Raw genomic sequence first — 16,649 nt, 5'->3', positions numbered from 1 at the left:
GGGAAGAACTATTGGATATCAGAGAGACGTCAACTTACCAACACAACCAACACTACGACCAAGAATATGACTTTCCCAAAGCGGATCCTTTGTCCGAACCACCTAGAGCATTTGAACTGATTCCAAAGGCCGACCCAAAACAACGCCGCCGGAGAAGAGGCAGAAGGAGCAGTCTTCTGGTCAGACTTCGGAGGCACACACATCACCCACCGCTTCCAAGTATATTACTCGCTAATGTCCAGTCTCTAGATAACAAGGTAGACAAAATTAGGGCAAGGGTTGCTTTCCAGAGAAACACCTGGGATTGTAACATACTCTGTTTCACGGAAACATGGCTCTCTCAGGATATGTTGTCGGAGTCGGTACAGCCACCGGGATGCGTCGCGCCGACAGGAATAAATATCTCTCCGGTAAGAAGAAGGGTGGGGGTGTATGCCTCATGATTAACGACTCATGGTGTAATTGTAACAACATACAGGAACTCAAGTCTTTTTGTTCACCCGACCTAGAATTCCTCACAATCAAATGCCGACCGTATTATCTCCCAAGGAAATTATCCTCGGTTATTGTCACAGCCATGTATTTCCCCCCTCAAGCCGATACCATGACGACCCTGGAATTTATGTAAACTGGAACCATATATCCTGAGGCCCATTTATTGTAGCTGGAGATTTTAACAAAGCAAATTTGAGAACAAGGCTACCTAAATTCTATCAGCATATTGATTGTAGCACTCGCGCTGGCAATACACTGGATCACTGCTACTCTAACTTCTGCGATGCATACAAGGCCCTCCCCCGCGCTCCTTTAGGCAAATCCGACCACGACTCCATTTTGCTCCTCCCTTCCTATAGGCAGAAACTCAAACAGGATGTACTCGTGCTAAGGACTATTCAAACGCTGGTCTGACCAATCGGAATCCACGCTTCAAGATTGTATTGATCATGCAGACTGGGATATGTTCCTGGGCAGCCTCAGAGAATAATATCGACGTGTACGCTGATTCGGTGAGTGAGTTTATAAGGAAGTGTATAGGAGATGTTGTACCTACTGTGACTATTAAAACCTACCCTAGGAAACAACACCTCCACTTCACTGATCCTCAACACTGGGGCCCCACAAAGGTGCGTGCTCAGCCCCCTCCTGTACTCCCTGTTCACCCATGACTGCATGGCCAGGCACGCCTCCAACTCAATCATCAAGTTTGCAGACGACACTACAGTAGTGGGCTTGATTACCAACAATGACGAGACGGCCTACAGGGAGGGGTTGAGGGCACTCGGAGTGTGGTGTCAGGAAAACAACCTCTCACTCAACGTCAACAAAACAAAGGAGATGATTGTGGACTTCAGGAAACATCGTAGACTTCAGGAAACAGCAGAGGGAGCACCCCCTATCCACATCGATGGGACAGCAGTGGAAAAGGTGGAACGTTTTAATTTACACATCACAAACAAACTGAAATGTGAGACAGACACACATACTGTATTTTATACCGTCTTTTGCATCCCTTTAGATTTGTGTGTATTAGGTAGTTGTTGTGTAATTGTTAGATATTACCTGTTAGATACTGCTGCACTATCAGATCTAGAAGCATTTCACTACACTCACAATAACATCTACTAACCATGTGACCAATAACATCTGCTAACCATGTGACCAATAACATCTGCTAACCATGTGACCAATAACATCTGCTAACCATGTGACCAATAACATCTGCTAACCATGTGACCAATAACATCTGCTAACCATGTGTATGTGACCAATAACATCTGCTAACCATGTGACCAATAACATCTGCTAACCATGTAACCAATAACATCTGCTAACCATGTGTATGTGACCAATAACATCTGCTAACCATGTGACCAATAACATCTGCTAACCATGTGACCAATAACATCTGCTAACCATGTGACCAATAACATCTGCTAACCATGTGACCAATAACATATGCTAACCATGTGACCAATACCATCTGCTAACCATGTGACCAATAACATCTGCTAACCATGTGACCAATAACATCTGCTAACCATGGGACCAATAACATCTGCTAACCATGTGACCAATAACATCTGCTAACCATGTGACCAATAACATCTGCTAACCATGTGACCAATAACATCTGCTAACCATGTGACCAATAACATCTGCTAACCATGTGACCAATAACATCTGCTAACCATGTGTATGTGACCAATACAATTATATTTGATATATCTACTGTAAATCATGTCCAGATATGCTAATTATTTTACTGTTTTAACATGCACAGAAATAAACCACATCCACGTTCTCCTTTTGGAGGTATTTTCATTATTAAACACACAATGAACTACACGGAGGGACAAGTACACTGGGCATTCAGCACCATGGATAGAACTTTTGTTAACGGGTCTGTCAGGACCCGGTGCGAGAAACAGTCACTAAATCGGCAGAACCCAGAAGATGAGGCAGACACAGCAGTACTAGAGATGGTGGTTTAATAAAAAATAGATAACTTCCAAAATACAAAGAAAATCCACAAAGTGGTAAAAACAGCAAGGGAAAAAACAAACCTAAAAGACTAATCCAAAATACAAAAGAACAAAACCAGAGAACCTCTGGAAAATCCAACAAGAGAAAAATATATGTTCACAACAAGGCTTGGGCTGGGGCTGGGTGCTAACATACAAACACTGAGCAAGGAACTAAGGAACACACAGGGATTAAATACTAACAAGGGAACGACATACAGGTGCAAACAATAATAGAGCAAGGGAAAAACAAAAGGTACAAAAAAGGTGCAATGGGGACATCTAGTGACAAAAAACCAGAACAGTCCTGGCCAAAACCTGACAGAATCCCCCTCCTAGGAACGGCTCCTGACGTTCCTACCAGCCTTCTCAGGGTGGAGGGCCCTGAACTGACGAATGAGGTCAGGGTCCAGTATGTCCTTGGCAGGAACCCAGGAGCGCTCCTCGGGACCGTAGCCTTCCCAGTCCACCAGATACTGCCAGGACCGCTGCACCCGGCGGGAGTCCAGTATCCGGTGGACGGTATAAGCCGACTGGCCTCCGATGACACGGGGCGGAGGAGGAGGTCTGCCTGCCGGAATAAGGGGAGAAAAAACAACAGGTTTTAATAAAGAAATGTGAAATGTGGGATTGATTTTAAGGGATCTGGGTAAGTGCAGGCGAAAAGTAACGGGATTGACTCTCCTGGCAATCTTAAAGGGTCCGATGAATCTCTGGGACAGCTTGCGAGACTCCACCCGTAGCGGTAAGTTTTTTGTTGAGAGCCATACTCTCTGGCCGGGGTACAGGGTAGGACCGGGACGGCGACGTCTGTTGGCTTGTCGTTGGTACTGCTGAGAGGAACGCAGAAGATTAAGACGGGCCTTCTTCCACGTAAGCCGACAGCGCCTGATGAACCTCGAGGCTGAAGGCACTCTGACTTCTGCCTCCTGGTCCGGGAACAATAGAGGAGCATAGCCAAACTGACACTCGTGCGGGGATATACCAGTGGAGGAGGAGCACAAGGTGTTGTGCGCGTACTCAGCCCAAACAATGAAGGATGACCATGTGGATGGGTTGTTGGAAACCATACATCTGAGGGTGGTTTCCAGCTCCTGATTCATCCTCTCAGTTTGGCCGTTGGACTCCGGATGGTACCCTGAAGATAAACTGGCCGTGGCCCCTATGAGTTGGCAGAAGGCCTTCCAAAACCTTGAGGCAAACTGGGGACCTCTGTCGGAAACCATATCTTGCGGGATGCCAAAGACTCGGAACACATGGTTAATCACCAACTCAGCTGTTTCCTTGGCAGAAGGTAATTTGGTCAAGGGAACAAACCTGGCCGCCTTAGAAAACCTGTCGATGATGACTAGGATCGTAGTATTACCATGGGACGGAGGAAGGCCAGTAATAAAGTCCAGCGAGATATGGGACCAGGGTCGGTGGGGAATAGATAAAGGGTGAAGGAGTCCTTGAGGGCGGAGGTGAGAAGATTTGCCCTGGCAGCACACGGAACAGGCCTTGACGAAAGTGGCGACGTCTTCTTTTATGGTGGGCCACCAGAACTTATGCTGGATGAACTCCAAGGTGCGACCTATGCCCGGGTGACAGGTGAGGCGAGAGGAGTGCCCCCACAGAAGGACTTGGGACCTTGCTGCCTTGGGAACAAACAACCGATTAGCAGGACCTCCTCCAGGGCCCGGTTCGATGGCTTGAGCTTGTTTCACGGTATCCTCCACTTGCCACGAGATCGGAGCCACGATCTTAGCGGCAGGAAGAACAGTCATGTCAGTATCTTCTCGAATGGCAGGAGAGTAGACTCGTGACAAGGCATCCGGTTTGAGATTCTTCGACCCGGGTCTATAGGTGAGAATAAACTGGAATCGGCTGAAGAAAAGAGACCATCGAGCTTGTCTGGAGTTCAACCGCTTCGCCTGCTGGATATACTCCAGATTTTTGTGGTCCGTAAGCACTTGAAATGGTTGAGAAGCCCCCTCGAGCCAGTGTCTCCATTCCTTCAATGCCATCTTAACCGCTAGGAGTTCACGATCCCCCACATCGTAATTCCTCTCGGCCGGGGTAAGCCGGTGAGAGAAGAAGGCGCAAGGATGAAGCCTCTTGTCTTCACCCCTCTGAGACAGGACAGCTCCAACACCAACCTCTGATGCGTCTACCTCCACCACAAAAGGTTCATCCGCCGTCGGTAGTGTCAGGATGGGAGCAGAGAGGATGCGCTGCTTGAGTCCTTGGAAGGCCGTCTCAGCTTCTCTTCCCCACAGAAACCTTGTGTTGCCACCCTTGGTTAAAGCTGAGAGAGGGGCTGCCACCGAGCTGAAGTTCTTGATGAACTTGCGGTAGAAGTTAGTGAAGCCCAGGAAACGCTGAACTTCCTTAACGGACTTGGGGGTGGGCCAATCTGCTACCGCCCCTACCTTCTTGGGGTCCATCTGGACTCGACCGGGTTCCACTACAAATCCCAGGAACTGTACTCGAGAGGAATGGAATTCACACTTTTCCGGCTTAACGTACAAATGGCTGTCTAGGAGGCGTTTGAGCACTTGTCTGACATGCTTAGTGTGTTCTTGAAGGGAGCTCGAAAAGATGAGGATGTCATCCAAGTAAACAAACACGAAAATGTTAAGCATATCCCTAAGCACATCGTTTATGAGCGCTTGGAACACAGCCGGGGCGTTGGTCAGGCCGAAGGGCATCACCAAGTATTCGTAGTGACCAGTAGGCGTGTTGAAAGCGGTCTTCCACTCGTCACCGGGTTTGATCCGCACAAGATGGTATGCGTTCCGCAGGTCAAGCTTAGTGAAGACCACTGCTTCCTGGAGCAGCTCAAAGGCTGTGGCCATAAGGGGTAGCGGGTAGCGGTTACGGACGGTTATGGCATTAAGTCCCCGGTAGTCGATGCAAGGACGTAATCCCCCGTCTTTTTTGGCCACAAAGAAAAACCCTGCTCCCGCCGGTGAGGTGGATGGACGCATGAGGCCTGCTGCCAGAGCGTCCTTGATGTAGGTATCCATAGCAGCTCGTTCGGGAGGAGATAGGGAAAAGATCCGACCCCTGGGGGGGCAGGTGCCCGGAAACAGGTCGATGGGGCAATCGTAAGGTCTATGGGGTGGTAGTTTGGTGGCCCTCTGTTTGCTAAATACCGGTTTGAGGTCATGGTAACACTCGGGAACTCGGGACAGGTCGATGGATTCTAGAGACTCGGGAGGGGAACTCGGGGAACTTGGGAAGATACAAGTGGCTTGGCACGTAGGACCCCACTGCTTGATAGTGCCCACAGACCAGTCGATGTGAGGGTTATGGCTGTGAAGCCAGGGGTATCCAAGGACGAGAGGGAACTCGGAACACGAGGTCAGATGAAAGTTCATCACTTCCTGGTGTTGGGAAACTGAAAGACGCAAGGGGGTAGTGACACGAGTAACAAGTCCAGATCCCAAAGGGCTTCCATCCAACGTAGTAACCCTTATGGGGTCACTTAGAGGTTCAGAGGGAACGCCATTCTCCTTCGCCCAGACACCATCCATGAAGTTACCTGCGGCTCCAGAGTCTACCAAGGCTTGAAGGGGAAGCTCGTGGTTGTCCCAGGAAAGGGTAACTGGAATGAGCAGGCGGGAGTTGGATGGATGGGAGGAGGTTATGTTTCCCGTTACAGTCCTCCCAGGCCTGCACGGGAGAGTGCGTTTTCCCTGGAGCCCGGGACACGTGGAGAGGAAATGGCCCGGTTTGCCGCAATATAGACAGCATCGCTCCCTCATCCGGCAGTCTCTCTCAGCCTGGGAGATGCGTCCAACCTGCATGGGTTCCGGTGGAGTCAGCGAGGATAAAGGTGGAGACTCGGAGCTGGGACCGATAGGAGCTAGGGTGAGAGATCTACGGTTGAGCTCTCTCTCTCTCAGACGCTGGTCTATGCGTGAAGCCAACTTGATCAGGGACTCGAGGTTGTCCGGTGGTTCCCGAGTGGCCAGTTCATCTTGGATGGTGTAGGAAAGACCCTTCAAAAAGCACACTGTGAGCGCCTCGTCATTCCAGCCACTCGCTGCTGCCACCGTGCGGAACTGGATGGCATAGCCCGTCACGCTGCGCCGACCTTGGCGGAGAGTCAGGAGCTGTTTGGCTGAGTCAGGACCGCTGGTAGGACCTTGAAACACTCGCTTGAATTCATCAGCAAAGGTAGAGTAGCTGGCACAGCAGGGACTTTGGGCATCCCACACAGCAGTAGCCCAGGCTAGGGCTTTTTCCGACAGCAGGGTGATGATATATGCTATCTTGGACCGGTCGGTGGGAAATGACGAGGGTTGCAGCTCGAAGGAGAGAGAACATTGGGTGAAAAACCCCTTACAACCACTCGGATCACCTGAGAACCGTTGGGGAGGCGGCAGACGAGGTTCAGCCAGGGGGTTAACTGCCACGGGCACTTGAATCTGATGAACTGGAGCAGAAGCGGTTGCAGGAGAAAGTTGATCAGAAATCTGCTTTATGGAAGTCATCATCTCCGACAGAAGTTGAGAATGTCCAGCCAGTAAGGCCTCTTGCTGAACCAGAGCAGCTTCGTGACGTTGGACAGTCCCCTCGTGGTGGGACAGCATGGGAAAAAAGTCCTGGGTACTGGCTGCCTCTGGGTTCATTTTAATGGCTCAGTGTTTCTGTCAGGACCCGGTGCGAGAAACAGTCACTAAATCGGCAGAACCCAGAAGATGAGGCAGACACAGCAGTACTAGAGATGGTGGTTTAATAAAAAATAGATAACTTCCAAAATACAAAGAAAATCCACAAAGTGGTAAAAACAGCAAGGGAAAAAACAAACCTAAAAGACTAATCCAAAATCCAAAAGAACAAAACCAGAGAACCTCTGGAAAATCCAACAAGAGAAAAATATATGTTCACAACAAGGCTTGGGCTGGGGCTGGGTGCTAACATACAAACACTGAGCAAGGAACTAAGGAACACACAGGGATTAAATACTAACAAGGGAACGACATACAGGTGCAAACAATAATAGAGCAAGGGACAAACAAAAGGTACAAAAAAGGTGCAATGGGGACATCTAGTGACAAAAAACCAGAACAGTCCTGGCCAAAACCTGACAGGGTCTGCACAAAAACACAAGAAAGAGAGAGAGCTCAACATTACATTTAATCAGTGTGAGGAGTGAAGTCTCTGATGGGCATTGACTAGAGCAGTGAAGTCTCTGATGGGCATTGACTAGAGGAGTGAAGTCTCTGATGGGCATTGACTAGAGCAGTGAAGTCTCTGATGGGCATTGACTAGAGCAGTGAAGTCTCTGATGGGCATTGACTAGAGCAGTGAAGTCTCTGATGGGCATTGACTAGAGCAGTGATGTCTCTGATGGGCATTGACTAGAGCAGTGAAGTCTCTGATGGGCATTGACTAGAGCAGTGATGTCTCTGATGGGCATTGACTAGAGCAGTGATGTCTCTGATGGGCATTGACTAGAGCAGTGAAGTCTCTGATGGACATTGACTAGAGCAGTGAAGTCTCTGATGGGCATTGACTAGAGCAGTGAAGTCTCTGATGGGCATTGACTAGAGCAGTGATGTCTCTGATGGGCATTGACTAGAGCAGTGAAGTCTCTGATGGACATTGACTAGAGCAGTGAAGTCTCTGATGGGCATTGACTAGAGCAGTGAAGTCTCTGATGGGCATTGACTAGAGCAGTGAAGTCTCTGATGGGCATTGACTAGAGCAGTGAAGTCTCTGATGGGCATTGACTAGAGCAGTGAAGTCTCTGATGGACATTGACTAGAGCAGTGAAGTCTCTGATGGGCATTGACTAGAGCAGTGAAGTCTCTGATGGACATTGACTAGAGCAGTGAAGTCTCTGATGGGCATTGACTAGAGCAGTGAAGTCTCTGATGGGCATTGACTAGAGCAGTGATGTCTCTGATGGGCATTGACTAGAGCAGTGAAGTCTCTGATGGGCATTGACTAGAGCAGTGATGTCTCTGATGGGCATTGACTAGAGCAGTGATGTCTCTGATGGGCATTGACTAGAGCAGTGAAGTCTCTGATGGACATTGACTAGAGCAGTGAAGTCTCTGATGGGCATTGACTAGAGCAGTGAAGTCTCTGATGGGCATTGACTAGAGCAGTGAAGTCTCTGATGGGCATTGACTAGAGCAGTGAAGTCTCTGATGGGCATTGACTAGAGCAGTGAAGTCTCTGATGGGCATTGACTAGAGCAGTGAAGTCTCTGATGGACATTGACTAGAGCAGTGAAGTCTCTGATGGGCATTGACTAGAGCAGTGAAGTCTCTGATGGGCATTGACTAGAGCAGTGAAGTCTCTGATGGACATTGACTAGAGCAGTGAAGTCTCCGATGGACATTGACTAGAGCAGTGAAGTCTCCGATGGGCATTGACTAGAGCAGTGAAGTCTCCGATGGGCATTGACTAGAGCAGTGAAGTCTCCGATGGGCATGGACTAGAGCAGTGAAGTCTCCGATGGGCATTGACTAGAGCAGTGAAGTCTCTGATGGGCATTGACTAGAGCAGTGAAGTCTCTGATGGACATTGACTAGAGCAGTGAAGTCTCTGATGGGCATTGACTAGAGCAGTGAAGTCTCTGATGGGCATTGACTAGAGCAGTGAAGTCTCTGATGGACATTGACTAGAGCAGTGAAGTCTCTGATGGACATTGACTAGAGCAGTGAAGTCTCTGATGGACATTGACTAGAGCAGTGAAGTCTCTGATGGGCATTGACTAGAGCAGTGAAGTCTCTGATGGACATTGACTAGAGCAGTGAAGTCTCTGATTGACATTGACTAGAGCAGTGAAGTCTCTGATGGGCATTGACTAGAGCAGTGAAGTCTCTGATGGGCATTGACTAGAGCAGTGATGTCTCTGATGGGCATTGACTAGAGCAGTGAAGTCTCTGATGGACATTGACTAGAGCAGTGAAGTCTCTGATGGGCATTGACTAGAGCAGTGAAGTCTCTGATGGGCATTGACTAGAGCAGTGAAATCTCTGATGGGCATTGACTAGAGCAGTGAAGTCTCTGATGGACATTGACTAGAGCAGTGAAGTCTCTGATGGACATTGACTAGAGCAGTGAAGTCTCTGATGGGCATTGACTAGAGCAGTGAAGTCTCTGATGGGCATTGACTAGAGCAGTGAAGTCTCTGATGGGCATTGACTAGAGCAGTGAAGTCTCTGATGGGCATTGACTGGAGCAGTGAAGTCAGGTGTAGTTTCTGACGTCGCTATGGACAGGATTGCTGAGAGGTGAGAGTCAGTAAGAGATGATCTGTGCCTTGACTTGTTATATTTCATCACTGAACATGTCTGTTCACATACATAGGTCGACCCAAACAGTACAAACATCTTCTGAGCTCCACTCCTAATCTTTGGAAGGTTTTGTTCATCGAGAGATGCATAGAACCTCGTCAGTGACATTGAATAGTTCTCCAATCACTGCATCAGACTGAAGATCGATAAGCTCAAGTTGCAGGTCAGTGGGAGCGTTATCCACATTGAAGGTGAAAGGAGAGGAAACCAACAGCATGTCATTTTCCAACACTTTGAAATCCTGAAAACAATGAGAACTGTTCAAAGCAGCAGCGATGTATACGTCTCCCGCTGCTCATCTGACAGGGAACAGACTAGTAGTGTCGGAAGGTGGGTGAGATTGCTGGTTTCTACTTGGAGTAATTTTCCCTTGAAAGCTTTGACAAGGCTGTACATGTCACGCCCTGACCTTAGAGCTTTTTATGTCTCTATTTTGGGTTTGGTCAGGGTGTGATTTGGGTGGGTATTCTATGTTCATTTTTCTATGTTTTGTGTTTCTTTGTTTTGGCCGGGTGTGGTTCTCAATCAGGGACAGCTGTCTATCGTTGTCTCTGATTGGGAACCATACTTAGGTAGCCTTTTCCCACCTGTGTTTTGTGGGTGATTATTTTCTGTTTTGTGTTTCTGCACCTGACAGAACTGTTCGTTGTCCTTTTGCTCTTTGTTATTTTGTTCAAGTGTTTTTTGAGAATAAATCATGAACACTTACCACGCTGCGCTTTGGTCCACTCCTTCTTCAACAGATGAGCGTTACAGTACATCTGATGTGCAAAAAGGCCCTTCCCTTGTAGTTTAGAATTCAGTTCATTCATGAGGGCCATGATGTCCACGGTGAAGACAAAATCAGCCAACCATTCTTTATCTTGCAGTTGAGGGAAATCCACATATATTTCTTTCATTTGCAAAAACTCAGCAATCTCTGACTTCAAGTCCCGCACCTTCCCCAAACTCAGCCGTCTCACGTTTGTGTGATAGGGGAGATCTCTCTTTTGACGAACATATCAATAATTTTTTTTCCATCTTTGTAACATTGCATAAATCTGAAACTTTTTGTCTAAAAACGATATATTAAAACTAATCCATGCTTTTGTCACTTCTAGATTAGACTACTGCAGTGCTCTACTTTCCGGCTACCTCGATAAAGCACTAAATAAACTTCAGTTAGTGCTAAATACGGCTGCTAGAATCTTGACTAGAACCAAAAATGTCTACACTGGCTTCCTGTTTAGGCTAGGGATGATTTCAAGGTTTTACTGCGAAGCATTACATGGGCTTGCTCCTACCTATCTTTCTGATTTGGTCCTGCCGTACATACCTACACGTACACTACGGTCACAAGACGCAGGCCTCCTAATTGTCCCTAGAATTTCTAAGCAAACAGCTGGAGGCAGGGCTTTCTCCTATAGAGCTCCATTTTTATGGAATGGTCTGCCTACCCATGTGAGAGACGCAGACTCGGTCTCAACCTTTAAGTCTTTATTGAAGTCTCATCTCTTCAGTAGGTCCTATGATTGAGTGTAGTTTGGCTTACTGGTGCTCTTCCATGCCGTCCCTAGCAGGGGTGCGTCACGTCGTGCCAGGCTATACTCGATTTGAGTGGGTTGAGTCCCTGGCATGATCTTCCTGTCCGGTTTTTCGCCCCCTTGGGCTCGCAGGATGGAGATCTTTGTGGACTGTACTCGGCCTTGTCTCAGGGTAAAAGGTTGGTGGTCTGTTGATATCCCTCTAGTGGTGTGGAGGAGATCTTTGTGGGCTATACTCGGCCTTGTCTCAGGGGAGAAGGTTGGTGGTCTGTTGATATCCCTCTAGTGGTGTGGGGGCTGTGCTTTGGCAAAGTGGGTGGGGTTATATCCTGCCTGGTTGGCCCTATCCTGGGGTATCATCGGATGGGGCCACTGTGTCCCCCGACCCCCCTGTCTCAGCCTCCAGTATCTATGCTGCAATATTCTATGTGCCGGGGGGCTAGGGTCAGTCTGTCCTATCTGGTGTAATTCTCCTGTCTTATCTGGTGTCCTGTGTGAATTTAAGTATGCTCCCTCTAATTCTCTCTCCCTCCCCTCCCGGAGGACCTGAGCCCTAGAATCATGCCTCAGGACTACCTGGCCTGATGACTCCTGGCTGTCCCCAGTCCACCTGGCCGTGCTGCTGCTCCAGTTTCAACTGTTCTGCCCGCGGCTATGGAACCCTGACCTGTTCACCGGACGTGCTACCTGTCCCAGACCTGCTGTTTTCAACTCTCTAGAGACAGCAGGAGCGGTAGAGATACTGAATGATCAGCTATGAAAAGCCAACTGACATTTACTCCTGAGGTGCTGACTTGCTGCACCCTCGACAACCACTGTGATTATTATTATTTGACGCTGCTGGTCATCTATGAACATTTGAACATCTTGAAGAAAAATCCGTCCTTAATGGCCATGTACTGTTATAATGTCCACCCGGCACAGCCAGAAAAGGACTGGCCACCCCTCAGAGTCTGGTTCCTCTCTAGGTTTCTTCCTAGGTTCCTGCCTCTCTCGGGATTTTTTCCACCTGAGAGCCTGGTTCCTCTCTAGGTTTCTTCCTAGGTTCCTGCCTCTCTAGGATTCCCCCCCCCCCCTCAGAGCCTGGTTTCTCTCTAGGTTTCCTCCTAGGTTCCTGCCTTGTCCTGCTCCTACATCAGCAAGCTTGCTGTTTGGGGTTTTAGGCTGAGTTTCTGTATAAGCACTTTGTGACATCTGCTGATGTAAGAAGGGCTTTATAAATACATTTCATTGATTGATACTTGTGAATATGGAGGAGGTATTACCCTCTCTCTCCATCCCTCCTATCTCTCTCCATAACCCTCCCCCTTTCCATCCCTCCCTCCCCTCCCTCTCTCCATCCCTCCCTCCCCTCCCTCTCTCCATCCCTCCTATCTCTCTCCATAACCCTCCCCCTTTCCATCCCTCCCTCCCCTCCCTCTCTCCATCCCTCCTATCTCTCTCCATAACCCTCCCCCTTTCCATCCCTCCCTCCCCTCCCTCTCTCCATCCCTCCTATCTCTCTCCATAACCCTCCCCCTTTCCATCCCTCCCTCCCCTCCCTCTCTCCATCCCTCCTCCTATCTCTCTCTCCATATCCCTCCCCCTTTCCATCCCTCCCCCCCTCCATCCCTCCATGATGGCACGAGGGCCAGATTGGGAATTTTTCTAGGACACTACTCTTACAACAATGGGATCTTTAGTGACCACTGAGAGTCAGGACACCCATTTACCGTCCCATCCGAAGTACAGGTGCATCAAAGCTGGGACAGAGAGACTGAAAAACAGCTTCTATCTCAAGGCCATCAGACTGTTAAACAGCCACCACTAACACAGAGATGCTGCTGCCTACATTGAGACCAAACTACTGGCCACTTTAATACATTGATCACTAGTCTCTTTAAACAACGCCACTTTAATAGTGTTTACATATCTTACATTACTCATATCATATGTATATACTGTATTTTACACCATCTACTGAACCTTGCCTATGACGCTCATCCATATATTTATATGTACATATTCTCATTCACCCTTTTAGATGTGTGTATTAGGTAGTTGTTGTGGAATTGTTAGATTACTCGTTAGATATTACTGTACTGTTGGAACTAGAAGCAGAAGTATTCTGCTACACTCGCATTAACATCTGCTAAACATGTGTATGTGACACACACAGCCATGCAATCTCCATAGACAAACATTGGCATTAGAATGGCCTTACTGAAGAGCTCAGTGACTTTCAATGTGGCACCATCATAGGATACCTAGGATACATAGGATGCCACCTTTCCAACAAGTCAGTTTGTCAAATTTCTGCCCTGCTAGAGCTGCCCCGGTCAACTGTAAGTGCTGTTATTGTGAAGTGGAAACATCTAGGAGCAACAACGGCTCAGCCGCGAAGTGGTAGGCCACACAAGCTCACAGAACGAGACCGCATAGTGATGAAGCTCGAAAATATTGTCTGTCCTCAGTTGCAACACTAACTACCAAGTTCCAAACTGCCTCTGGAAGCAACGTCAGCACAAGAACTGTTCGTTGGGAGGATTAATGGAAACGCGTTCTCTGGCGGATGAATCTGGGTTTGGCGGATGCCAGGAGAACGCTACCTGCCTGAATGAACAGTGCCAACTGTAAAGTTTGGTGGAGGAGGAATAATGATCTGGGGCTGTTTTTCATGTTCTGGCTAGGCCCATTAGTTCCAGTGAAGGGAAATCGTAATGCTACAGCATACAATGACATTCTAGACGATTCTGTGCTTCTAACTTTGTGGCAACAGTTTGGGGAAGGCCCTTTCCTGTTTCAGCATGACAATGCCCCCAAACAACAAGTGTGTTGAAGAACATGACTGGCCTGCACAGAGCCCTGACCTCAACCCCATCGAACACCGTTGGGTCGAATGGGAGCGCAAACTGCGAGCCAGGCCTAATCATCCAACATCAGTGCCCGTCCTCACTAATGCTCTTGTGGCTGAATGGAAGCAAGTCCCTACAGCAATGTTCCAACATCTAGTGGAAAGCCTTCCCAGAAGAGTGGAGGCTGTTATAGCAGCAAAGGGTGGACCAGCTCCATTTTAATGACTTCCCAGAAGAGTGGAGGCTGTTATAGCAGCAAAGGGTGGACCAACTCCATATTAATGACTTCCCAGAAGAGTGGAGGCTGTTATAGCAGCAAAGGGGGAACCAACTCCATTTTAATGACTTCCCAGAAGAGTGGGGGTTGTTATAGCAGCAAAGGGGGACCAACTCCATATTAATGCCTTCCCAGAAGAGTGGAGGCTGTTATAGCAGCAAAGGGGGGACCAACTCCATATTAATAACTTCCCAGAAGAGTGGAGGCTGTTATAGCAGCAAAGGGGGACCAACTCCATATTAATGACTTCCCAGAAGAGTGGAGGCTGTTATAGCAGCAAAGGGGGACCAACTCCATATTAATGCCCATGATTTTGGAATGGGATGTTCGACTAGCACGTGTCCACATACTTCTGGTCATGTAGTGTATGTAATCTACAGCACCATATATAATACTGTATCGTGTATAAATGTACAAATGCTATCCACATCAGCCACAATGGACAGGGGAAAAGGCAGGAATAAGCATGCTAGCTTTCATGGAAGTATGTCTGCATATGCAGCCAGGGTCTTCCTCCTGGGAGAAGCAGCCAGGGTCTTCCTCCTGGGAGAAGCAGCCAGGGTCTTCCTCTTGGGAGAAGCATCCAAGGTGTTCCTCCTGGGAGAAGCAGCCAGGGTCTTCCTCTTGGGAGAAGCATCCAAGGTGTTCCTCCTGGGAGAAGCAGCCAGGGTCTTCGTCCTGGGAGAAGCAGCCAAGGTCTTCTTCCTGGGAGAAGCAGCCAGGGTCTTCGTCCTGGGAGAAGCAGCTAAGGTCTTCTTCCTGGGAGAAGCAGCCAAGGTCTTCCTCCTGGGAGAAGCAGCCAGGGACTTCCTCCTGGGAGAAGCAGCCAGGGACTTCCTCCTGGGAGAAGCAGCCAGGGACTTCCTCTTGGGAGAAGCATCCAAGGTCTTCCTCCTGGGAGAAGCATCCAAGGTCTTCCTCCTGGGAGAAGCAGCCAAGGTCTTCCTCCTGGGAGAAGCAGCCAGGGACTTCCTCCTGGGAGAAGCAGCCAGGGTCTTCCTCCTGGGAGAAGCAGCCAGGGACTTCCTCCTGGGAGAAGCAGCCAGGGTCTTCCTCCTGGGAGAAGCAACCAAGGTTTTCCTCCTAACGAGGGGAGCTGCTAACGAGGTGTGACTATGATTCATTCATATCTCTGCCCTGTCCCAAATGGCACGCTGTTCCCTATATTGTGCACTACTTTAGACCAGAGTCGTATTCCCTATATAGTGCACTACTATAGACCAGAGACCTATTCCCTATATAGTGCACTACTTTAGACCAGAGCCCTATTCCTTATATAGTGCACGACTATAGACCAGAGCCCTATTCCCTATATAGTGCACTACTATAGACCAGAGCCATATTCCTTATATAGTGCACGACTATAGACCAGAGCCCTATTCCCTATATAGTGCACTACTATAGAGCAGAGCCTAATAAGGTGCCATTTCGGCGCGGAGGAGAGATTTCTGCTCTCGTTGAACAAAGAGAGAGAGGAGAGAGGGAGAGAGACAGAGGGAGAGAGAGGGGGAGAAACAGAGGGGGAGAGAGAGACAAAGGGAGAGAGACAAAGGGAGAGAGACAGAGGGAGAGAGACAGAGGGAGAGAGACAGAGGGAGAGAGACAGAGGGAGAGAGACAGAGGGAGAGACAGAGGGAGAGGGAGGGGGAGAGACAGAGGGAGAGAGACAGAGGGAGAGAGACAGAAGGACAGAGGGAGAGAGACAGAGGGAGAAACAGGGGGAGAGACAGGGGAGAGAGGGAGAGACAGGGGAGAGAGTGGGGGAAAGAGGGGAGAGAGAGGGGAAGACAGAGGGGGAGAAAGAGAGGGAGAGCGTCTGTCCATCCTTCTCACCGTCTTCCAATCCCTCCCTGGTAAAGTATTTCTCAATACTAATACTGTTATCTCCACTGTTATCTCCCCTGTTGTCTCCACTTTTATCTCCCCTGTTATCTCCCCTGTTGTCTCCCCTGTTATCTCCCCTGTTATCTCCACTGTTATCTCCACTGTTATCTCCACTGTTATCTCCCATGGTATCTCCACTGTTATCTCCACTGTTATCTCCCCTGTTATCTCCACTTTTATCTCCCCTGTTGTCTCCATTGTTATCTCCCCTGTTATCTCCCCTGTTATCTCCACTGTTATCTCCCCTGTTATCTCCACTGTTATCTCCCCTGTTGTCTCCCCTGTCATCTCCCATGTTATCTCCCATG

General features: G+C 48.7%; 1 protein-coding gene across 1 annotated transcript; it reads right to left on the bottom strand.

The window, feature by feature from the left end:
- Nucleotides 1–14,933: 14,933 nt before the first annotated feature.
- LOC139575386 (uncharacterized protein DKFZp434B061-like) lies at nucleotides 14,934–15,581 on the bottom strand. Its single transcript, XM_071400300.1, has one exon. It carries the CDS (start codon nucleotides 15,579–15,581, stop codon nucleotides 14,934–14,936), a length of 648 nt encoding a protein of 215 aa, XP_071256401.1.
- Nucleotides 15,582–16,649: the final 1,068 nt, after the last annotated feature.

This window comes from Salvelinus alpinus, chromosome 5 (genome assembly GCF_045679555.1).
Source record: "Salvelinus alpinus chromosome 5, SLU_Salpinus.1, whole genome shotgun sequence".
Lineage (NCBI taxonomy): Eukaryota > Metazoa > Chordata > Actinopteri > Salmoniformes > Salmonidae > Salvelinus > Salvelinus alpinus.
The sequence above is the reverse complement of the archived record's forward strand: the minus strand, read 5'-3'. Positions and strand labels throughout refer to the sequence as shown.